Source organism: Entelurus aequoreus, linkage group LG08, assembly GCF_033978785.1.
Source record: "Entelurus aequoreus isolate RoL-2023_Sb linkage group LG08, RoL_Eaeq_v1.1, whole genome shotgun sequence".
NCBI classification, from domain to species: Eukaryota; Metazoa; Chordata; class Actinopteri; order Syngnathiformes; family Syngnathidae; genus Entelurus; species Entelurus aequoreus.
In genome coordinates, this window is record NC_084738.1 from 6124121 (window position 1) to 6149515 (window position 25395).

General features: G+C 38.0%; 1 protein-coding gene across 1 annotated transcript in view; it reads left to right on the forward strand.

Annotated features, from left to right (window-relative positions):
• mta3 (metastasis associated 1 family, member 3) overlaps positions 1-25395 on the forward strand; it is a 70299-nt gene that overhangs the window by 39954 nt on the left and 4950 nt on the right. Inside the window, exons 10-18 of the mRNA XM_062055410.1 lie at positions 2107-2181; positions 7125-7183; positions 7355-7473; positions 12269-12426; positions 15076-15295; positions 16314-16406; positions 16472-16633; positions 16721-16752; positions 21114-21232. Coding sequence (XP_061911394.1) covers positions 2107-2181; positions 7125-7183; positions 7355-7473; positions 12269-12426; positions 15076-15295; positions 16314-16406; positions 16472-16633; positions 16721-16752; positions 21114-21232 — 1037 coding nt within the window. The remainder of the gene's footprint in view (positions 1-2106; positions 2182-7124; positions 7184-7354; positions 7474-12268; positions 12427-15075; positions 15296-16313; positions 16407-16471; positions 16634-16720; positions 16753-21113; positions 21233-25395) is intronic.

Genomic DNA, 25395 nt, shown 5'->3' on the forward strand with positions numbered 1-25395 from the left:
AGAAAGATTTGCACACGCTTTATTGTCATTGTCATTTTTGGACCAGCAAAACCCAATTACCATAGAAGCCGTTAGGTGTATGAAATATCAAATAAAAACAGAAGAATTAAAAAAATGGAGGACGACGTCAACAAGGTCGTTTTATTATCGCCCATTCGTCTTATATGACCTACTCAGTGGTTTGAGTGTCCGCCCTGAGATCAGTAGGTTGTGAGTTCAAACCCCGGCCGAGTCATACCAAAGACTACAAAAAATGGGAGCCATTACCTCCCTGCTTGGCACTCAGCATCAAGGGTTGGAATTAGGGGTTAAATCACCAAAAATGATTCCCCGGGCGCGGCCACCGCTGCTGCCCAGTGCTCCCCTCACCTCCCAGGGGGTGATCAAGGGTGATGGGTCAAATGCAGAGAATAATTTCGCCACACCTAGTGTGTGTGTGACAATCATTGGTACTTTAACTTTTTATTTATATTTATATATATATGTGGTCAAAGTCACAAGTAAATGCAAGCAACGGCTCGTTTCGGCCTCCATTAGCATGAGTTGCAATTAGAGATGTCCGATTATGGCTTTTTTGCCGATATTCCGATATTGTCCAACTCTTATTTACCGATTCCGATATCAACCGATACCGATATATACAGTCGTGGAATTAACACATTATTATGTCTAATTTTGTTGTGATGCCCCGCTGGATGCATTAAACAATGTAACAAGGTTTTCCAAAATAAGAGAACAACTTCAACTCAAGTTATGGAAAAAAATGCCAACATGGCACTGCCATATTTATTATTGAAGTCACAAAGTGCATTATTTTTTTTAACATGCCTCAAAACAGCAGCTTGGAATTTGGGACATGCTCTCCCTGAGATAATCCTGATACCCACTACAACTATGGGAAATACTATACTTTGGCTTTCACAAAGTGCATTATTTTTAATTTTTTTTAAACATGCCTCAAAACAACAGTTACAAAGACAATGAAGGCTCACAGCCTCAGTCCAGAGTATACTAGAGTAATAAAGTAAACAATAACATGGTCCTCATTTAGTGCAAGACTGCCTGGCATACTGTATAACAGGAAATTATAAACTGGGCTCACATCCATCTTCCGCTTGTATTCATCGTGTATCTCCTTATGATTCTTGAAGAGGTGGGAGATCTAGTTGCTCGTATTAAAGGAAGACGTCTTGGCTCCTCCTCGCATAACCAACTTTTTGCAGTCATTGCAAATTGCCAGTTTTTTATCCGTCAGAGACACTTTAAAATAATCCCAAACATAGACATGGTGTCATTAGTCAGTCACCTCGCTTGTTAGCCACGGCTACAGCACCGGCAACAACACACTCTTGTTGTTGTTATGCTGCGCTCGCGGCGGTTTGATGAGGTCATCAAGCGTTGCCAGTAAACCTCTCATGCTGCAGTCGTCAACTCCTGTGTTGTGTGTGGGAGAGGGGAGAGGGGAGAGGCTGCTGACTGGGAGACACAACTGCTCTGTACTTCTACCTACATCCGTGTTTTACCGGATATGTACCGCTCCGTACAGCGGCGTTTTAAAAAGTCATTAATTTAACTTTTTGAAACCGATACCGATAATTTCCGATATTACATTTTAAGCATTTATCGGCCTATAATATCGGCTGGCCGATATTATCGGACATCTCTAGTTGCAATGTAACCATTTTTGAAGATACGATTCCACTCCAGTCCTGTAGGTGGCGGTAACATGCATTCCAAACAACTAAAAGCTAGTTTGTTTGTTCCTCAGCCTCTGCAAAGTCGCGTGTAAACATAACGAGTATGTGATTCATTTGTGGTTGCCATCATCTCATATACACTAAGTGCGTTTATACACACTCTTGTGTGTGTGTTGGCACCAGGTGCTCATGAATACTTATTAAAACATGCTAAATGTACTCCCCCCCCCACCCCCTACCCCACACTCAACCAAAAAGCCTGTAGCTTTCAGCCCTCTGCGGTCACGATGCTTATGAATATACATGGAAAGCTTTCGCACCCAGATGGCGAGAACATGAGAAATTATTATCATTAATTTTGCTCCTTCTCTTTGTCTCCCGCAACGCATCGCCTCTTCCTCCCGCGAAGCTTCCCTGGAAGTCTTTGACCAGCATCATAGAGTACTACTACATGTGGAAGACCACAGACAGATACGTACAACAGGTAAGACTCATTGCAGGAATGGACCGGAGTTATCTTTGGCTGGCAATGCAAAGCTGCACCGCCCGAAAACAACAAAGATTAGCAGACCCATTCCCTCGTTTAAACAAAAGGAGTGGGAATCTTTGGGCACCTACTGATTTGATCTGATTGTTGGGGTGACGTTTTGATTCAGAATTGATTATCGATTCAACACGATTCTCAATTAAAATCGATTCTCACAATGTAATAAATATAAAATGTTTTTCTTTTTAATTGACTTTTTAAAATTATGAATTGATTTAGAATCGGGAAGAATCTCATTTCGAATATGAATCGGTTTTTTGTGCACCTCTAGTAAACAGCCAGTTTGTGTGCGAATGAGGTGTAAGTCTCCGAAAGAGTGCACTTTTGTGCAGTTTATCTACACTTTACACTGTAACTCTGAACTTGTCCAATAAATGTCATATTTCACATTCAACACAACATTAAGGAGTGAGACGGGCAAACAACACTACATTAGCGACACTAGCAAAGCTATGTGCGCTACATGCTAACATTACACTCTTTTTAACAGTGACGCCATGCTAGGTTAGCCTATTCACTGACGAAAAACAACATGATCAAACTTGCTCTCCCATGTCTCTAGCTTAGTTTAGTTTAGTTTATTAAGGATCCCCATTAGTCTACACCGCAGTGGAGACTATTCTTCCTGGGGTCCAGGCAAAAAACATCACACAATCACAAAACAAAAGATTACAATGCAGCACAACATGATCAAATAATAAAATGTTGTAATACAAAAAAAACAATAACTTTGACTTTACATAATAATGTTCATACCAAAGATAAAAAGAGCAATACAAAAATAGATGTATATATTTTTGCAAGAATAAAACAAAGAACCAATGGCCTAAAATATACACATTAGTGTACCAAAAACAAACAATAAGTGACTAAAAAGTACCACCCATCCAACGTTCCCTCTAAGGTGCGCACCTGCGCAATTGCGCACTGCTCACGCGTCCTCTGCGCACAGCAAATCTATGCCGCGCAAAAAATCAAATCCCACTCTAAACAAAATAAACAAATCGTTTGTTTTGTATGATTTTGCAATGCAACTGTGAGTAACAGGTGACGAAAGGCGGCCACAACAGATAAAACAATGTTTGTCAACACTGTTAAATTATTGTAGCGTCTGTGGAGACACTTAAAAGAGGACAGGAATTCCATCGGTCCCTTTATTTAGCAAAATTGTTTGTCGGCCATAACTACACCAAAACAATGTGTAAATTACTTTTATCTAGCAAAACTGGTCGTTGTCTACTGTACAAACCAAGCCAAAAGCAACTCTTTGTCATCTGTTATATCAACAGCAGCCGCTTGCTCTCTCTCTCACCTGCACCAACACATACACTATGGCAATTAGCCACTGGTGCGTTTATGGCCACGCAAAAAGTTGGACAACTCCAACACTACACGTAAAGTGTAAATTTCATGTCGTTTTACTATGACTCCTCAATCCGTGTGCTTATTCTACTGTCATTTGTTAAGAATGTTATTTTTGGGATATTAATCATGAAATGATGTTACAGGACTACATAATTGCTAATAAAAATATTTATTTTACGGACAGAAAGTTAATAAACACTTCATCTCATGCAACATGTGAATGTTTTAAGGGGAACTAAATGTGATCTCTGAAAGGAGTACACAATCTTTCCAAAGCAGGACCCCCACCCAGGCATAAAATACTATAGTGCATAGCTGATTTAAAAAAAAAAAAACAATATCTAAGTGGGCCAAATCACATATATTAGAAAATAATCTCTTGAAATTGACTACTGTCACTTGATTATAATAATAAGACATTTCAATTGTTATGTCAGGTTTGAGACAAATGTGCTGCTGGTATGGCCACAGTGTGCACGTCTGTATTCCACTGAATGCTCAGGGTGTTTGTGCGTTTGCTCACACACATGAACAATTAGAGGGAAAATTGCATCCATCCATTTTCTACTGCTTGTCCCATAATCAATAAAATAGTCAATAATCAATAAAACCAGTCATGACATTAGGTACAATCTAGAATAATCTCTTTCCGCAATACTTCTCCTCTTAGTCTATTTCTAAAACCCACTATGCTGGTGATTGATACCAGATATTGTGGAAGTTGATTCCAGTAAGTGATTGCCCTATACATTACAGTCTTTTTCAAAACATCACTTTTGGGTTTAAGACGGGTGAGAGCACCTCTTAGGGCTAGCCTGGTACCATAGTTGTGACTTTCATTAGCAAGCAACAGCTAAGAATACAGATAATCAGGTTTTTGGTATGTATAGTTTAAAAAATAAAAAAAATAGAATTAAACTACAAGCTAGTCTTTCACCAACTCTCATCCATCACAATTCATTATGCATGATCTCAATGCCGGTCCTAAATGAGCAATTTAGAGCTAGTCTGGCAGCTCTGTTTTGGGTAAGCTGGATTTTATTTAGTTCTTGTTTAGCTGATTGGCAGTTGGCAGGGCTTTATTTTAAGATGTGTTGCTAAGCCTACCTTTTTACAAAGCGACGGGCGTATACACGCGGTGTGCTCGTTTATCTAGCGGCATGTCAGACCCTTCAGCTTCAGAAGCGACTCTATCGAAAAGTAAGAGATGGTAGACTCTTCTCACATTAAGTGCTCATAAACAGGCTCCAGGGACAAATATCACTGTTAAAATGGCACTTTTGCATACTAAGTTACTATGGTTACGCGATATACACAATATAAATGATATACGATAGAGCTTTTTATTCAATCGTATTAAACTATATTGTGATAATGCATGTTGATGACACATTCTAACTGACAGCAACAAGCAAAGAACGCGCCCTCAAAGCAATGTAGCGTTGTTTCTAGCGGCTAACGTACCTCTACAATACAACTGCAAAGCCACTTCTAAGTTACTAATACTCACCGCCATGGTGGCAAATAAACTATGTTTCTTACAAATGTCCCAGGGGGACGAGAAATAGCTAAACATGCAACACTCCACACCGTAGAAGGATATGCTGATCGCAAGCAAGAGATCTTGAATGTAGTAAACAAGGTGGGCGAATTGATTTTGATTGATTGATTGAAACTTTTATTAGTAGATTGCACACTACAGTACATATTCCGTACAATTGACCACTAAATGGTAAAATACGTTTTTCAACTTGTTTAAGTCGAGGTCCACGTTAATCAATTCATGGTAAAAATGAATACAATGATACAAATATTGACAGCAACAATACCAAGTACTAGTAGTATAGTATCATGTCGATACTACAGTGGTTAGATCGATATTTTTTGTAGTCAAAATATATTTTGTCATTTATTTAGTTATTGTTTACAAACTCAGGAAATAAATCCCTGAAAACAGGAGGGCTTTAAGGAGAAAAAACTAAGGATTTTGTCAGAGCCAATTGTAGGTCATAATTTGAAAATGTATTGATATTCTTATTGATGCATCTTTAATTTATGTATATTGATGCAGTTTTACATTTTTTTCTTTTCCCTAAATAAGTGTTTATCACTTGCAACTTATAAAAAAAACCCCAATTCATTTGGAATAAGAAACAGTTAAATTAAATCCCACATTTACTAAATTAATGAAAATGTGTGCAAAACTGGACCATAAGTGCCCTAAAATAAAGTAGCTGGTCGGATCACTCGGTGAGGTGGAACACTGCAGTTAGCAAAATTTTAGAGCTGTCTGTATTACTTAATTTACAATCAATACATTGTCCAGGGTGTACCCCGCCTTCAGCCCGATTGTAGCTGAGATAGGCTCCAGCACCCCCGTGACCCCGAAGGGAATAAGCGGTAGAAAATGGATGGATGGACATTGATTATCGATTATTGACTATTAATAATCGATTCTATAATCGTCCATTTCTGAGTATTTCCCCCACGTCTAGTAATGAGTAACATATACTTTTTCTTACATCGTTTTGCTTTGTTTTTCAATTGTTGCTGCTTATTGTACAATGTAACACACTGCTGGTCTTTTAAGTAGGGAAAGCTCATTTTTAGCGACTCTCTAAAGACAAGTACAGTTTCCAATAACCGATAAAAAATATAAATATGTTGGATTTTACAAAGAAGACGTAACTTACAGAGTTGTAAAGTTCTCCATATCAACGCGGAACAACGGAATGAAAGTTCAAAAATGCTCTGGCTCTGGTTTATATTTCAAGATCGCTCATTTTGCTGTCAATCAAAACGGGATTTAGCCTCAGACAAATCATCCAATCATCATGCGGAGGCCCAGTGTCCAGGCCAGCCGAGCCTGAGCCCACTTTCCATACACTCTGTGAGGCGCTGAGCAGCCGATGGGCGGGACAAAGCCGAGCGTTTATCCAGTGACTGGCTGCTGTGGAACAATCGACTTTATGCTCCACTGCTGTATACACGTGTCCGCAGCAGGTCTCCAAGGTGCACGGCCTCTGGCATGTTAGAACAAGGTGGGTGAGGGATGTCCGATCCATTACTTCAAAACAAGCTGGGTCGATCGGGCTGGGGTGCGAAGCGTGGCTGGGCGCGTGCCCCAGCGGGGGAGCCACCGCCCAAGCTGCCGGAGCCAAAGTGTGATGACTCCTCGGTTGTACCGCCGACATCGGCCCCCTGCACTGCCCTCTTGATATCTGTACACTTTGTAGATCGTTGTCCACACGTATATCTCGGGTGTATTAAAGTTTGTCCACATTGCAGACATGCTGCCTCCGCTCCAGACAATCGTGTGTGTCTTGCTTACGTTGTTTCAGCAGTTGCATGTAGGGGAAACCTTGCAATAGTTTCCTCATTGCATGTGATTAAAACTATAAATCAGCCTCATTTGGAAGCCACATTGTCCACTCGTCACTGTCTGTGTTGTTATTTTTGCGATCGCTGACTGTCCGTCTCTACGGACCATCTCCTGCTTGTGTGTCCCCGAACAGAAGAGGCTGAAGGCGGCCGAGGCGGAGAGCAAGCTGAAGCAAGTTTATATTCCCACATAGTAAGTCATGGTCCTGTTGCCATACTGTAAACACATGACAGCATCATTAGTGTTCCCATCGGTGCCAGATGGAAACATTCATGCATAATTGATGCTTTTGATTTAATGCGCAGCCGACGACGTCTAAATCATTTTATCTCACCCCCCTTTCCCTCCTCTCTCACTCCACAGTAATAAGCCCAACCCCAACCAGATCTCATTGACCAACGGCAAGATGGCGACCGTAAACGGAGCCGGGCCCGGAGCCTTCCACGCTACAGGCGGGGGCCGAGCATGCGAGAGCTGCTACAGTGAGTGTGGAAGTCCGTCTCCAATTGTTGTTGTTTCTACATCCATCAATCTTTGTTAGGTTTAAAATACACCCCATTAGGGCTAAAATTATATCAAAATATATCATGATAGACTCAATAAAAAATGTGTTAGATAAAACATTAGATTTTTTTTTCTTTGACGGACAAAAACTGGAGTTTCTTAAGCAAGGTTGGTTGCATGAACAAAGGCACTCGCTCTCTGGTAACCGAGGAACACAGGAAGTGATCACTGATCAGTGGGAGTCACCCACTAACAGCCAATGAGGTAACGGTATCAGCTATCAAGTTTGGTTGCGCCATCATGTTCTCTCGCGGTGAGAAGAGAAAGTAACAAATAGTGCCGCAGATAGCGAAGGAATTGTGGATAAAACTGGAAAAGTTGCCTCAACAGTATGGCAGTTTTTTTTTTTTTTTTTAACAGGCGGGGTCAGACCAACGTGGTCTGTCAATTATGCAGGGCTGTCAGGTTCAAACACTGATGACATCTATTAAACAGACAAGAAGCAAGGAATCATCCAGAGACAGCGTTCAATTTAGCTCAATGAGAAGAGACGTTTTGGGCTGTACTCTAATTACAGAAACAACCTACGACCTGAAGTCCAGCCTATGTGCGCCTCTGTTTATTTGGGAGGTCCCTGGTTACATCACTGAGGCCGCGTCTAAAAGGAGTGGCCACACATTTCATGCAAAGCAGCTTCCAGTACGCACAATACGTGACGGAATGTGCTAGGGCCCTGTGATTGCCTTGTCTCTGCTTCGTCTGCGTGCTGTCGTCTTATCTCCGTTGAGGTCCTTGAAGTCCTTGGCTGTTAGTGGGCTAAGACAAACAAAATATCTGCGGCGAGGCAACCCCTCATATGCCGTGACTGATAACAAGTTTTGTCCTTGCACAGATAGAAAAGTACAACTTGAGCACAATAGCTAATAACTTAAGCAACGGCCTTTAAGCATAAGAGTTGTGTGATAACTTACACATAATTATTATTACAAAGGCGCTTGTCCCCACCAAAACCGGTAATACCACACCACCACACTCACCCTTTAGGGCACAGCTAAAACTTCCTGGCAATAAAGTTGCAGGAAATAAATCTTCTCAGGTTTCTCTAAGTTTACATTTTCACACTTTGCACTATTTTGTTACACGTTATGAGGCATTTGACGTATTCCTTATTTTTACTCCTTCATTTTTAGAGGTTATTGTTATGTGTCCAATTTGAATTTAGAATTTTGTTTGCATTAATTTTTTCTATGCTTGGATTGAACATGTCCTTTCTTTTCTGCCTTGATAGTTGAGGAGATTATATTCAGAGGAATGTTGTATTAACGTTTGATATTAGGGGTGTCCAAAAAAAAGAATAGAATTTCAAATTAATTGCAATTCGTATTTGTTGCAATTCTTAATCGATTCAACATTTTAAAAATTGATTAAATAAAAAATACATACATACATATATATATATATATATATATATATATATATATATATATATATATATATATATATATATATATATATATATATATATATATATATATATATATATATATATGCGTTTTCTTTATTTTCATGACTATTTACATTGTAGATTGTCACTGAAGGCATCACAACTATGAATGAACACGTGGAGTTATGTACTTAACAAAAAAAGGTTAAATACCTGAAAACATGTTTTATATTCTAGTTTCTTCAAAATAGCCACCCTTTTCTCTGATTACTGCTTTGCACACTCTTGGCATTCTCTTGATTATCTTCAAGAGGTAGTCACCTGAAATGGTTTTCACTTCACAGGTGTGCTTGAAGCTCATCGAAAGAATGCCAAGAGTGTACAAAGCAGTAATCAGAGCAAAGGGAAGAAACCACAATATAAAACACGTTTTCAGTTATTTCACCTTTTTTTGGCAAGTACATAAATCCACATATGTTCATTCATAGTTTTGATGCCTTCAGTGACATGAAAATAAAGAAAACACATTGAATGAGAAGAAGGTGTGTCCAAACTTTTGGCCTGTACTGTATGTAAATAAAATTATATATATATATATATATATATATATATATATATATATATATATATATATATATATATATATATATATATATATATATATATATATATATTTTTTAAATTTATTTATTCACTCAGGCAAATCATATAGTTGATGTAGATGATCATATCTGCTGTACAGATTTGCTTTAGAAAAGAGAAGTGTTGGATAATTCTTTTGTTGCCTTATTTGTATTTGACTTCATTAAATGTTTGAAAAGCATTTTATTGAACAAAACCAGTTTTCTTTTAAGTAATATAGAAAGGTATCACAGCTGTTAATTTATTTAAATTTTTTTATAAGGGAATGTAGTTAATCATAGAACTGGCATCAAATGTTATTAAAAAAAAGTGTAGATTTTGAATCGAGGAATCGATTTGAATTGAGAATCGATTCTGAATCGAATTGTTACCCCCAAGAATAATATAATTGTGTGGTGCCCAAAGATACTCAGCCCTACTTACTATATTTTTGTCCTGGTCCTTATTTTCAAGAAATATGAATGATTATCGATATTGAGAGATAGAAAACACTTATACCCTGTGTCAGGTTCAAACACTGATGACATCCAGTGTTTCCCATAAACTGCCAAGATACCTGTGGCGGTGGGGGCGTGGCTATGGGCGTGGTCACCATGACATTATCGAGTAATTTGCATAATTTACTACAATGATTTGATTTTCTCTAAAAAGGCTCAAAAAATGTATACTTACTAATTAATAACAGTTTTGTTTTAAACGTCCATCCATCCATCCACTTTACAATATAATTACAACACTTTATGTACATATTTATATACAGATTTGAACAATAAGTTATTCACTGAAATATATTTATTAATTGTGGTTCTTACAAAAAATATATCTTATAAAATATAAAAGCTAAAATGTATTTTAAAGCTCTGCCCCTTTAATTAGTGCATACTAAATAATTTAACTTTAGCCTACTACTACAAGCATATTATTTACCAGCAACATAAAGTGAAACAGAGGCAGAGGTGTCCTGCCACAGTCAGTAACAAATAAACAGAAAACAGTAGTGGTGGTAGATAGACACAGAGCTTCATCAAACATCTGATCCACTGAACAAAGAGCTCCAAAAATCTTGAACTTTAGACTGCCATCAGTTTTACTCCCTACACTTAACCATGTGTTTCCTACTGCCTGCAGACTTTGCACCCTTTGTTATATACACATGTTGTGTTTCTAATATAAATACATTTAATAAAGTCAAATACAAATAAGGCAACAAGAGAAGTATCCTACACTTCTCTTTTGTAAAGTAAATATGAACAGTCTATATGGGCATCTACATCAACTATATGATTTGCCTGAGAAGCTGGAGAGGACAAAAAAAAAAAATTTTTTTTTTTTTTTTTTTTTTTAATTTTTCATTTTTTATTTATTTATTTTTTTTTTTAATTTTATTTGTGGCGGACGTAATTCTTTCGTGGCGGGCCGCCACAAATAAATGAATGTGTGGGAAACACTGGCGTTCTTCCTCACCAAACTCCTCCATGCGTAACTGATGTGTTCCCACAACATTTGAAGCACGCACTTGTTCCAAGTGGCCTGGACTACTGCAATGCACTTTATGCTGGCATTAGCCAAAAAGCTCTCTCCCGGTTGCAGTTAGTCCAGAACGCGGCAGCACGACTTTTAACAGGGGCCAGGAAACGCCAGCATATAACCCCAATTCTTCGGAGTTTGCACTGGCTCCCTGTTCATTTTAGAATTGATTTTAAATCCTTGCTGTTTGTTTTTAAAGCTTTACATGGACTGGCACCTCAGTATATCTCGGACCTCATCCAAATTTACACTCCTGCGCGCGCTCTGAGGTCCGAGAGCCAGCTCCAGCTCGTGGTGCCCAGGACGAGACTTAAAACCAGGGGAGACAGGGCCTTCTCTGTGGTCGGCCCTAAACTCTGGAACACTCTGCCCCTCCATGTTCAAACTGCTTCTACAGTGGAGTGTTTTAAGTCTCGTCTTAAGACCCACTTTTATTCTTTGGCTTTTAACACTACGTGAGTTGTGTGGTCTTCTGTCCTCTGTTGTCCTGTGTGGTTAGGGTTAGGGTTATACATTTTGATGTCTATTTTACTGTTTTAATTGGTTTTACCCTTTAAAATCGTTTTTAATCATATTTATTTTTTATATTGTCTCTGTTTTCTATTCATTTATTCTTTGTTTTTATTCAGTCATTGGTGTAGCATAATATTGTTTTTAATATTGTTTTTAATATTGTTTTTAACATGGCTGTGCAGCACTTTGGAAACGTTCTGGTTGTGTAAATGTGCTATATAAATAAAGTGGATTGGATTGGATTGGATTGTTCCGCCCGATTGTAGCTGAGATAGGCTCCAGCGACCCCAGAAGGGACAAGCGGTAGAAAGTGGATGGATGGACTTGTTCAAAATGTCCGGCTCAAAGATGAAGACATTCCAAGGGTGTAGTCCCCTCCCCCTAACTGATTGATTACCTGATCAGTAGGCACGTCCTGATACATTTGTCCGCACTAGATAATGAGGTGAGAGCGAAAACACACTCTTGCATATTGATTTGTCATGATCGCGTTAGAGCTTTTGAGATTGCGGTCGTCGTCGTGCGGCATCAATCAGGCGCCGGCGAGTAGATGCACGTCCTTCGGGGACGTCAGAGGAGATCGATGTGCCCGGTCCTAATGACGACACCACTACTCCCCCCCCCCGACCCCTTTCTTGCATCCGCAGCCATGCAGTCGGCCCAGTGGTACTCGTGGGGGCCGCCCAACATGCAGTGTCGTCTGTGCGTGTCCTGCTGGATGTACTGGAAGAAGTACGGCGGCCTGAAGATGCCCAGCCGAGCCGAGGCCCCCGAGGAGAGGACCTCTCCCACCCCAGCCACCAACGTGAGTCTTGCACCCTGACCCAGAACTTCTGCCGCGTCTTAAAGCTGCAATAAGTGATTTATTGCAAGAGCCGTCAGCAGGAATGAATTATTCAGTGAGCTGCAAACCTTCACCCCTCACTTTTCAGCAGGCCTCTTCTCAAGGGACAATAATATAGAGGCTGCTCTTTAGAGTAGTCCGTGTGCAGCTTGTGTGGCTTCACTATCAACACCATTGTGTGTAAATATGTGGCAGCACAAGTGAGTACACTTCACTAATTGTGTGGTTGTAGTGAGCGCCACACTGCCTTAGTGCTCTTGGGCATGGAATTGAACCGAGTTACACAGACTGGAATCATCTTCCACTCTACATGATGACATCACTGGTGGACACCTTACTCTCCTCCTTCCTTCCTTCTTACCATCTTTCTTCCTTCTTTTTTCTTCCTTCCTTCCTTCACTCCCACCTTTTTTCATTACTGAGACACCTTATCCTCCTCCATTGTCCTTCCTTCCTTCCTTCCTTCCCCCCTTCCCTTCTCCTTTTTTCCTTATCTCACTATTTTCCTCCCTTTATGTTTCCTTTGTTCTTTTTTCCTTACTTCCCTCCTTTCTTCTTTTCCTCCATCCTTCCTTTATTATTTATTTCTTCTCACTTTGCTTCCTTCCCTCCCTACCTTTCTCCCTCCTTTCTTCTTAGTTTGCTTCCTTCCTTCCTTCCTTCCTTCCTTCCTTCCTTCCTTCCTTCCTTCCTTCCTTCCTTCCTTCCTTCCTTCCTTCCTTCCGTCCGTCCCTCCCTACTTCTTTCCTTTCTTTCCTTCATTCCTTCATTCTCTACTTTATTATTTCCTTCTCTCCATCCCCTTTTCCTTTGTTCCTTCACTCTGTCCTTCTTTTTTCCTTACCTTCCTTATCTTCTTCCATACTTCCCTTTTTCCTGTGCTCCTACCTTTCTTTCTTTCTTCCTTCCTTCTTACCTTCCTTCCTTCCATACTTCTTTTCATCCCTCCTTCCCTATTACTTTGCTTCCTTTCCTACCTTCCTACTTCTTTCCTTTCTTACTTATTTTCTTCCCTGCTTCCTTCCCACCTTCCCTCTTTCCTTTGTTCCTTCTCTCAGTACTTCCTTCCGTCCCTTCTTTCTTCCTTCCCTACCTTCTTCTTTCCTTCCTCTCTTTTTTGCTTCCCACCTTTCTTCCTTCCTTCATTCCTTTCTTCACTCCTTCCCTTCTGTCTTTGCTCCTACCTTTCTTTCTTCCTTCCTTCTTACCTTCCTTCCTTCCCACCCTACCTCTTTCCTTCCTTCCATACTTCTTTTCATCCCTCCTTCCCTATTACTTTCCTTCCTTCCTTCCTTTCCTTCCTACTTCTTTCCTTTCTTACTTATTTTCTTCCCTGCTTCCTTCCCACCTTCCCTCTTTCCTTTGTTCCTTCTCTCAGTACTTCCTTCCGTCCCTTCTTTCTTCCTTCCCTACCTTTTTTCCTTTCTCTTTTTTGCTTCCCACCTTTCTTCCTTCCTTCATTCCTTCCCTTCTGTCTTTGCGCCTACTTTTCTTTGTTCCTTTCTTCTTACCTTCCTTCCTTCTCACCCTACCTCTTTCCTTCCTTCCATACTTCTTTTCATCCCTCCTTCCCTATAACTTTGTGTCCTTTCTTTCTTCCTTCCTTTCCTACCTTCCCACTTCTTTCCTTTCTTACTTAATTTCTTCCTTCCTTCCTTCCCACCTTCCCTTTTTTCCTTTGTTCCTTCCCTCACGACTTCCCTCCGTCTCTTCTTTCTGCCTTCCCTACCTTCTTCTTTCCTTCCTCTCTTTTTTGCTTCCCACTTTTCTTCCTTCCTTCATTCCTATTTTCACTCTTTCCCTTCTTTCTTTGCTCCCACCTTTCTTTCTTCCTTCCTTCTGACCTTGCTTTCTTCCTTCTCTCCATACCTCTTTTCCTCCTTACGTACTTCCTTTCATCCCTTCTTCCTTCTTACTTTTGCTTCCTTCTTTTCTTCCTTCTTTCCCTCCCTCCCTATTTCCTTCTTTTCTTACTATTTTCCTTTCTTTCCTACCTACCTTCTTTCCCACTTTTCTTTCATTCTTCCCTTCTTCCTTCCTTCCCTCCCACCTTCTCTCCTTCCTTCCTTCACTCTTAACTTTCTTTCTTTCTTTCTTCCTTGCTTCTTTCTCTGCCCTCCTTTCCTTCTTCCTTCCTTCCTTCCCTTCCTTCCGCATACCTTCCTTTCCCCACATTATTCCTCAGCTGACACTCTTGTCATCTTGGACTTTTTATCACGTTGGAAAATGGCCCAGTTTCTTCTTCACAACGTCCTGCACATGTTGAAATGTACTCCTTTAATGAACCGCAGCTCCCCATGATTGGCAGCACTCGTGCAGCCTGGAACACTAACCCTATCACCCCAGAGCTTGAATGTGGACACAACTATCTTGCTACTCGCTCGACAGTAAAGACAGTGTGTTGATAGTAAATCTCTGCTGCTATTCAAGCTGTACGCTGACTACTCTAATTCTATTGGACGATCTCTTGAAAGCGTGTGGGGTGTCCTAACGTTTGTGAGATGGTGTATAAGCTGCGAACACACGTGTCATTCGACTTGTTGATCACAGTTTATGAAACGAAAGCACGACGTCCCGTCAAAATAAGAGTTTGTTGTTGCTGCTTCCCAGGAGCCCCGGTCGCGGAGCCACGCCCCCCGCCAGTCCAACCACATTCCAATGCGGAATAGCGGCAGCCCCAAGTCGTCCATGAAGACAAAGCAGGCCTTCCTGCTGCAGGCCACTCGCCTCACCAAGCTGGCGCGGCACATGTGCCGCGACGTCATCAGGCTGCGCCGAGCCGCACGCCGCCCCTTTGTTCCCATTAACTGTGGGGCCGTAAAGGCAGAGTGTAAGAGCGCTTTCAATTCCTCCTAACTTGTGCCGCGTGTGGACACCTTTACACACACACACACACACATTCTCACCCCCCCCCCATCAGCACCCATCTCGCCCCCTCCTTTCCCCTCCACCCTCTGTCCTGTTTGTCCCATCCCCTTTTTATTATTGTTATTATTTTGGGTTTTTTGTAGTCCCGCCCCAGACCCCCAATCCTGTTTCCAATAAAGACTGCCTGTCCTCATAACTCTTGAGTTTTCATCATCTTTTCACCCAAGTTTGATTTGTGGATTTGCTTCATATTTTTGCCCCAAGCGGATATTTGGTTGAGAAAGTGTATTTTATACTAAGAAGTTGTGGGTTTGTTGTAAATATTGTCTTCACATTCTCCATTTTAATATCGACCTCATGCTGGCCACACCCCCTCCCCCACATACGGACTGTTTCGCCATGTGTCCTTAACATCAACATTTATGATGTCATCCTCCATTCACGTCAGTCAACAGTTGAATGGATTCCACCTTCCCCGGTCAAACATCGGCCCCGCCCCCTACCTCACTTCCCTCCCCCTCCTTCATCATCTACCTCCTCGTGCTCTCTTCTCGTGTGGACGTCAGCGCCGGCCTCCAATAAAAGTCAACACCTGAAAGCATCTCCTCCGAGTCCTTGTGCTTCATGTGTCTCGTGTTACTTGTCCATCAACTCCACCGCACTCCACTCTGATTGGCCGCCCATGGCCCACAAAGGCACGCCCACCCCCGCCCCTTCCCCCAACGCATGGACCATAACGCCCCTCATGTTTCTTCCTTGTCCCGGAGCCGCCGCCGAACCACCTTGCCTTTTATTATTTTGACTTTGTAGCTGCCTGCAGCGCCCCCTAGTGAGCAGGGTGGGTTTGTGTGACGCCATCATCATCATCAGCAGGTGATCTTCATGCATCTTCATCATCATCTTCCATGATTTGATGACCTGAAGACAGACTTTTAACACTTTAAAGTGACATATGTAAATGATGTGTGTGTGTGATATAGACGTCTCCAGGCTCTCAGAGGGTCACGGGACCCGCCTACCTAAAATCAAAGCAGCCCAAAGGAGCACCCTGACCAGCGTCGTGCAGTTTCTCGGTAAGTTCCACTCATCCTCTCCCAAACCCCTCGTTGCCACGGCGACAGCTGTCAATGTCTCGCAGAGTCCCGTCCGGCGGCCCAGGCCCCTCGCTCCCACCGGACGGCAGGCCTGCAGACGCCGCCGCCTCGCCGCCTCCTCTCCTCTCTCCCCCACGGGCCTCACGGCATGCTGGGAAAACGCAGCTTCCATCACCACAGCAGGGCAGAGCCGGACAGGCGCCCAGGTACCTTTGCCCAAATAAGGAACTCCATCCTTTGCTTCAAGCAGGATGTGAGAAAATGTAATGACCAAGTATGTTTTTTTTCTCCAGAAAATCCAGGAACAACAGGTGGCGCTCTCCTGGTTAGTTCTTTTCCTTTAACTGTCATCACATTAAACTGAATGATGCAAAGTAATGCATTGCTGTATACAATAACAAAAAATACATATACTGTACATGTATGTATATATGTAAATATATATGTATATGTACTTATACATGTATATAAATATGATAAAATATTACTATCAGTAGGGTAACACAACACATCAGTAGGGTAAAAATAACTGTCTCACAGGCCTATACAGTATATATATATATATATATATATATATATATATATATATATATATATATATATATATATATATATATACACATACACATACATATATATATATATATATATATATATATATATATATATATATATATATATATATATATATATATATATATATATATATATATATATAGTACATACACACACACACACACATACATATATGTATGTGTGTGTGTATACCGGTATATACTGTATATACACTACCGTTCAAAAGTTTGGGGTCACATGTAAATGTCCTTATTTTTTAAGGAAAAGCACTGTACTTTTCAATGAAGATAACTTTAAACTAGTCTTAACTTTACAGAAATACACTCTCTACATTGCTAATGTGGTAAATGACTATTCTAGCTGCAAATGTCTGCTTTTTGGTGCAATATCTACATAGGTGTATAGAGGCCCATTTCCAGCAACTATCACTCCAGTGTTCTAATGGTACAATGTGTTTGCTCATTGGCTCAGAAGGCTAATTGATGATTAGAAAACCCTTGTGCAATCATGTTCACACATCTGAAAACACTTTAGCTCGTTACAGAAGCTACAAAACTGACCTTCCTTTGAGCAGATTGACTTTCTGGAGCATCACATTTGTGGGCTCAATTAAACGCTCAAAATGAATTTTCATCTGAAACTCGACAGTCTATTCTTGTTCTTAGAAATTAAGGCTATTCCACAAAATTGTTTGGGTGACCCCAAACTTTTGAACGGTAGTGTATATATACATATATATTTATATATATATATGTATGTGTGTATATACATATACATACACATATGTATATATAAGTATGTGTATATATATATGTATATATTTATATACAAACCCTGTTTCCATGAGTTGGGAAATGGTGTTAGATGTAAATATAAACGGAATACAATGATTTGCAAATCCTTTTCAAGCCATATTCAGTTGAATATGCTACAAAGACAACATATTTCATGTTCAAACTGAGAAACTTTTTTTTTTTTTGCAAATAATCATTAACTTTAGAATTTGATGCCAGCAACACGTGACAAAGTAGTTGGGAAAGGTGGCAATAAATACTGATAAAGTTGAGGAATGCTCATCAAACACTTATTTGGAACATCCCACAGGTGAACAGGCAAATTGGGAACAGGTGGGTGCCATGATTGGGTATAAAAGTAGATTCCATGAAATGCTCAGTCATTCACAAACAAGGATGGGGCGAGGGTCACCACTTTGTCAACAAATGCCTGAGCAAATTGTTGAACAGTTTAAGAAAAACCTTTCTCAAGCAGCTATTGCAAGGAATTTAGGGATTTCACCATCTACACTCCGTAATATCATCAAAGGGTTCAGAGAATGTGGAGAAATCACTGCACGTAAGCAGCTAAGCCCGTGACCTTCCATCCCTCAGGCTGTACTGCATCAACAAGCCACATCAGTGTGTAAAGGATATCACCTCATGGGTTCAGGAACACTTCAGAAACCCACTGTCAGTAACTACAGTTGGTCGCTACATCTGTAAGTGCAAGTTAAAACTCTCCTATGCAAGGCGAAAACCGTTTATCAACAACACCCAGAAACGCCGTCGGCTTCGCTGGGCATGAGCTCATCTAAGATGGACTGATACAAAGTGGAAAAGTGTTCTGTGGTCTGACGAGTCCACATTTCAAATTGTTTTTGGAAACTGTGGATGTCGTGTCCTCCGGACCAAAGAGGAAAAGAACCATCCGGATTGTTCTAGGCACAAAGTGTAAAAGGCAGCATGTGTGATGGTATGGGGGTGTATTAGTGCCCAAGGCATGGGTAACTTACACATCTGTGAAGGCACCATTAATGCTGAAAGGTACATACAGCTTTTGGAGCAACATATGTTGCCATCCAAGCAACGTTACCATGGACGCCCCTGCTTATTTCAGCAAGACAATGCCAAGCCATGTGTTACATCAACGTGGCTTCATAGTATAAGAGTGCGGGTACTAGACTGGCCTGCCTGTAGTCCAGACCTGTCTCCCATTGAAAATGTGTGGCGCATTATGAAGCCTAAAATACCACAATGGGGACCCCGGACTGTTGAACAACTTAAGCTGTACATCAAGCAAGAATTGGAAAGAATTCCACTTCAAAAATGTGTCTCCTCACTTCCCAAACCTTTACTGAGTGTTGTTAAAAGGAAAGGCCATGTAACACAGTGGTGAACATGCCCTTTCCCAACTACTTTGGCACGTGTTGCAGTCATGAAATTATAAGTTAATTATTATTTGCAAAAAAAAAAAAAAGTTTATGAGTTTGAATATCAAATATCTTGTCTTCGTAGTGCATTCAACTGAATATGGCTTGAAAAGGATTTGCAAATCATTGTATTCCGTTTATATTTACATCTAACACCATTTCCCAACTCATATGGAAACGGGGTTTGTACATACACACATATATATGTGTGGGTGTGTATATATATATACACATATATATGTGTGTATATATACACACACACACACACATATATATATATATATATATATATATATATATATATATATATATATATATATATATATATATATATATATATATATATATATATATATATATGTGTGTGTGTGTGTGTGTACGTATACTGTATATGTATGTATATACATGTACGTATACTGTATATGTATGTATATACATGTACGTATACTGTATATGTATGTATATAGATAAATATATATATACACACACACACGCACACACACATATATATATATACTGTATATATATATATATATATACACAGTATATATATCTATATATATATATATACATACACACACACATATGTGTGCGTGTGTGTGTATGTGTGTGTGTATATCAATATGTACATATATGTGTGTGTGTATATATGTATATATATATATATATATATATATATACATGTGTGTGTATATACAGTATATGAATAAATGTGTATGTATGTATATATATGTGTACACTTATATATACATATATATATGCATGTATATATATATTTTAATACTTTATGAAAATACATATTATACATTAGTAAAAAATCCAATTTATGTATTTTATAATTGGATACAATAAAAGAAAAGTATGATGAGAAATAGTCAGGATATGAACAGGCATTCTCCCCAGCAAGTAGTATAATGAAATAAAATATATGAGTATATCATAATACTGTAATGAATATAGTGATACAATTATATTTTAATAATTTGATAAAATATTGTTTAAAAATAATGATTAAAAAAAAAAAATTGCACTCATTAGTGGAAATTCTAATTTTACCGCCCCCAAAATTAAAAGTATTATAGAGAACGCTCGTTTATTGCTGTAAATTGGTTCCAAGCCTGACCGTGGTCAATGAATTTCCATTAAATTGGAATTATTAATTACAAATAAAATATTTTTATAGGTAGAGCATTAAAAAAAATATTGATGTTATTGTTTTGGTCTTATCTAGTGGCCAATACTACTGGAGTATTGATATTTTTAGTTTATGTAGCCATTTTTATGCGTGACAATTCTTAATTTCGGCAGAAAATACATAAAACATTGGTTTTCAACTTTTTTCACCAAGTAGCATTTCGGAAAAGGCTTTCTAAGTACCACCAAAATGACCAACATTAAAACACAGTAGCGTATTAGGCCTAAATATTCATTACGAACAAGGCAGATGTTTTTTTAACAAGTATATTTATTATTTTTGGTGATTGTAACAGTAAACACAGTTTGAACAGTAACACTGTGTCTGAATATTTACGTGATTCCAGATGGAGCCAGCATACCACTTACACTGTTTGAGAATCAATGCCGTAAAAAAAAGTAGTTTGGTAAAAAATCCACAGTAGATTGAAGCCGTAAACTTGGAAGCGTGATATGGCGAGGGATGACTGATCAAAATATTATAATTGAAAATATTTGTATAATTTAAATATTTATACATCATAATAATTTTGTTGTCAATTATATAATTCTATGTCAATATTGAAAATGAATATTTAGTTGTACTAATAATTCATTTTTGTTATTATGTTCATGAATATCTTGTGCATTGGTTCTTGCATACCCTTCACACCTGGATGCGTTGAATTGAGTATGCGGTCCTTATCAGTAACATGTCATGTTTTTGACAGCATAATGGCCGCAGCGGCGGCGGCGGCAGCGCTCGGGGAGGAGTGATGATCCGAAAGAGGCGCCCCAACTGGATCGACGCTCCCGATGACAGCTTTTTCCTCGTCACCCGGGAGACCAGGTAAGCTAAAGGTGACCCCCCCGTCCTTCCTTCCCGCCCTTTGCAACTCAGTGATTTTATTTGATCTATTTTTTTATTTGATTTAATTGTATCTTGTCTGGTTTAGTTAGCTTCTTTGTTCTGTATATTATATTTTATTGTATTCCATTCTTCTTCTTTTTTTTAAATCTCTTTTTATTTATCTGTTTCTTTTTGAATGTTTTTTTAAATATATTTGTATGTATTTATTTATTTTTCAATATATTTTTTGTTATTTCACATATTTAGTTATTTTTCTTCAAATTACATAATTCATGTTTTTAATTATATTATTATTATTTTTAAATATTTGTAATGTGTTTCTTATGTATTTAGGTATTTTTCTTCAACTGTCATCACATAAAACTGAACGATGCAAAGTAATGCATTGCTATATAAAATACAAAAAAAATAATTTATACAAAATACTTGATGAAAATACATATTATACCATAGTAAAAAAACAATCCAATGTAAGTATTTGTTCATTTGATATAATGGGAAAAAAAAAGTCTGGATACATGCATCCTCCCCAGCAAGAAGTATAATAACATAACATATGTGGGTATCTCATAATAATAAATGCAGTGATGATTATCATTTATTTTATTAATGTGATTAAATAGTGTACATTTATTTATTTCTATTTTGTATGATTTTTTTAAATATATTTTTTATTTATTTACATTTTATTATTATTATTATTATTTTTGTTTATATATTTAGTTACTTTTCTTCAACTGTCATCACATAAAACTGAACGATGCAAAGTAATGCATTGCTATATAAAATACAAAAAAAATAATTTATACAAAATACTTGAGGAAAATACATATTATACCATAGTAAAAAAACAATCCAATGTAAGTATTTGTTCATTTGATATAATGGGAAAAAAAGTCTGGATACATGCATCCTCCCCAGCAAGAAGTATAATAACAACATATTTGGGTATCTCATAATAATAATAAATGCTGTGATGATTATCATTTATTTTATTAATGTGATTAAATAGTGTACATTTATTTATTTCTATTTTGTATGATTTTTTAAAATATATTTTTATTTATTTATTTACATTTTATTATTATTATTTTTGTTTATATATTTAGTTACTTTTCTTCAACTGTCATCACATAAAACTGAACGATGCAAAGTAATGCATTGCTATATAAAATACAAAAAAAATAATTTATACAAAATACTTGATGAAAATACATATTACACCATAGTAAAAAAACAATCCAATGTAAGTATTTGTTCATTAGATATAATGAAAAAAAGTCTGGATACATGCATCCTCCCCAGCAAGAAGTATAATAACAACATATTTGGGTATCTCATAATAATAAATGCAGTGATGATTATCATTTATTTTATTAATGTGATTAAATAGTGTACATTTATTTATTTCTATTTTGTATGATTTTTTAAAAATATGTATTTTTTTTATTTACATTTTGTTATTATTATTTTTGTTTATATATTTAGTTACTTTTCTTCAACTGTCATCACATAAAACTGAACGATGCAAAGTAATGCATTGCTATATAAAATACAAAAAAATAACATATACAAAATACTTGATGAAAATACATATTATACCATAGTAAAAAAAACAAACAATCCAATGTAAGTATTTGTTCATTTGATATAATGAAAAAAAAGTCTGGATACATGCATCCTCCCCAGCAAGAAGTATAGTAACATAACATATATGGGTATCTCATAATAATAAATGCAGTGATGATTATCATTTATTTTATTAATGTGATTAAATAGTGTACATATATTTATTTCTATTTTGTATGATTTTTTAAATATATATATATATTTTTATTTACATTTTATTATTATTTTTGTTTGTTTATATATTTAGTTACTTTCCTTCAACTGTCATCACATAAACCTGAACGATGCAAAGTAATGCATTGCTATATAAAAAAAATATTCAAACATAATATATATGAAATGCTTGATGAAATGACATGTTATATATATTAGTAGAAAAAGCCAATTGTTATTGTAAGTATCTAATTATTAGATAATGAACAAACAGCAGGATAAGAAATGGTCTTATTTTATTGCGTACCATTCATAGTTTTATTTTTTAAATCTCTATGTTTATGTATCCATGTCTATTTTATGTTTTGTGAATATATTTTATGTTTTTATTTCCATTTATTTTTATTTTTTATATATATATTTTTTCATTTAGTTTTGATTCAAATGCTCTTTTGGAATTCCTTGTTACGCACACTTCAGCTCGTGACTGCGCTTGAAATGTGACATTAGAGAATAATTGAATTGCGGAAGTTGGCCAGGAAGAAAAGTGCTCAAAGGAGGCCGAGTGGCTGAAAAATCGTCTAATAACAAAAAAGTGTTCTCATTTTCCTGCTTAAGGGGGAGGAGAACATGATGAAGGCAAGCAATTACAAAGAGTTAAAAAGACATCACACTCGGAGTTTAATACCAAGCCTTGTTTTCCTAATTGTAAGTGTAAAAAGAAGTGAACCACAATTCAACTTCACTTGATTGGTTGCCAATGAAACTAGAATAATTTTCCTTATTGCTGATTATTGATGCAGCGTGTTTGTGCGAGAGAGCCATGTGTTTTCATCAGGCCAGCGTCTAAATCAAGCAAAGCACCGAGTCCTCACAGCCGCCGTCGTACCAGCCCTGCTGCCGCCGCTAAAATTAGCACCGCTAACTGCACTGCGCTGCTGGGTCCATGGGTGGAAATGTCATTAGGACATTAAGCGGCGCTAGGCCTCGTATGGATCCATCCCAGTGCGTGTTTGTGTGTGTGAGGGAGGGAGGGTAAACCCACACTGGTATGTCCTCCTGGGAACTAGCGCCCTCTACAGTGGACGTTTGTGTTTTGCATAACGACTTTTATTTTTATACCCGATATTTGAAACACTGGCAAAAGAAATTGACTCCTCAAAAAAATAAAAAAATAAAAGCCCACTGTAGTGGACAGTATTTTGCATTCTTACCGATATTTGTATTGCTGACTAAGAACAAACGTCCACTGCAGAGGACACACGTTCTCAGCAGGATGTACCAGTGTGTGTGTGTGTGTGTGTGTGTGTGTGTGTGTGTGTGTGTGTGTGTGTGTGTGTGTGTGTGTGTGTGTGTGTGTGTGTGTGTGTGTGTGTGTGTGTGTGTGTGTGTGTGTGTGTGTGTGTGTGTGTGTGTGTGTGTGTGTGTGTGTGTTGTATTTCTACCCTTCTTGAGACATCAACAAGGAAAAGTACCTTTCATATGAGGACCCCCGCTGGTCAATATATGAAATATCAAATGTGTGTAAGAAATTTGAAGTGCTCCCCCTCTGGCCAACATATGTAATAACAAGTGTGTGTAAAAATGTGAAGTTCTCCCCCTGTGGCCAATAGATGTAATAACAAGTGTGTGTAAAAATTTGAAGTGCTCCCCCTCTGGTCAACATATGTAATAACAAGTGTGTGTGTAAAAATTTGAAGTGCTTCCCCTCTGGCCAACATATGTAATAACAAGTGTGTGTAAGAAATTGAAATGTGCCCCCTTTGGCCAAATTTCATTAAAAACATTACTAAATATGTATATAGAGACATACTGTAATATTGAAGTAAATAATGAAGATTAAAAACCAATTACAAACAAAAATTAAAAAAATTTAAAAAATAACTAAAAGCTTACCTTTTTTATATTTGCATAGTACACTACCGTTCAAAAGTTTGGGGTCACATGTAAATGTCCTTATTTTTGAAGGAAAAGCACTGTACTTTTCAATGAAGATAACTTTAAACTAGTCTTAACTTTACAGAAATACACTCTATACATTGCTAATGTGGTAAATGACTATTCTAGCTGCAAATGTCTGCTTTTTGGTGCAATATCTACATAGGTGTATAGAGGCCCATTTCCAGCAACTATCACTCCAGTGTTCTAATGGTACAATGTGTTTGCTCATTGGCTCAGAAGGCTAATTGATGATTAGAAAACCCTTGTGCAATCATGTTCACACATCTGAAAACACTTTAGCTCGTTACAGAAGCTACAAAACTGACATTCCTTTGAGCAGATTGAGTTTCTGGAGCATCACATTTGTGGGCTCAATTAAACGCTCAAAATGGCCAGAAAAAGAAAACTTTCATCTTAAA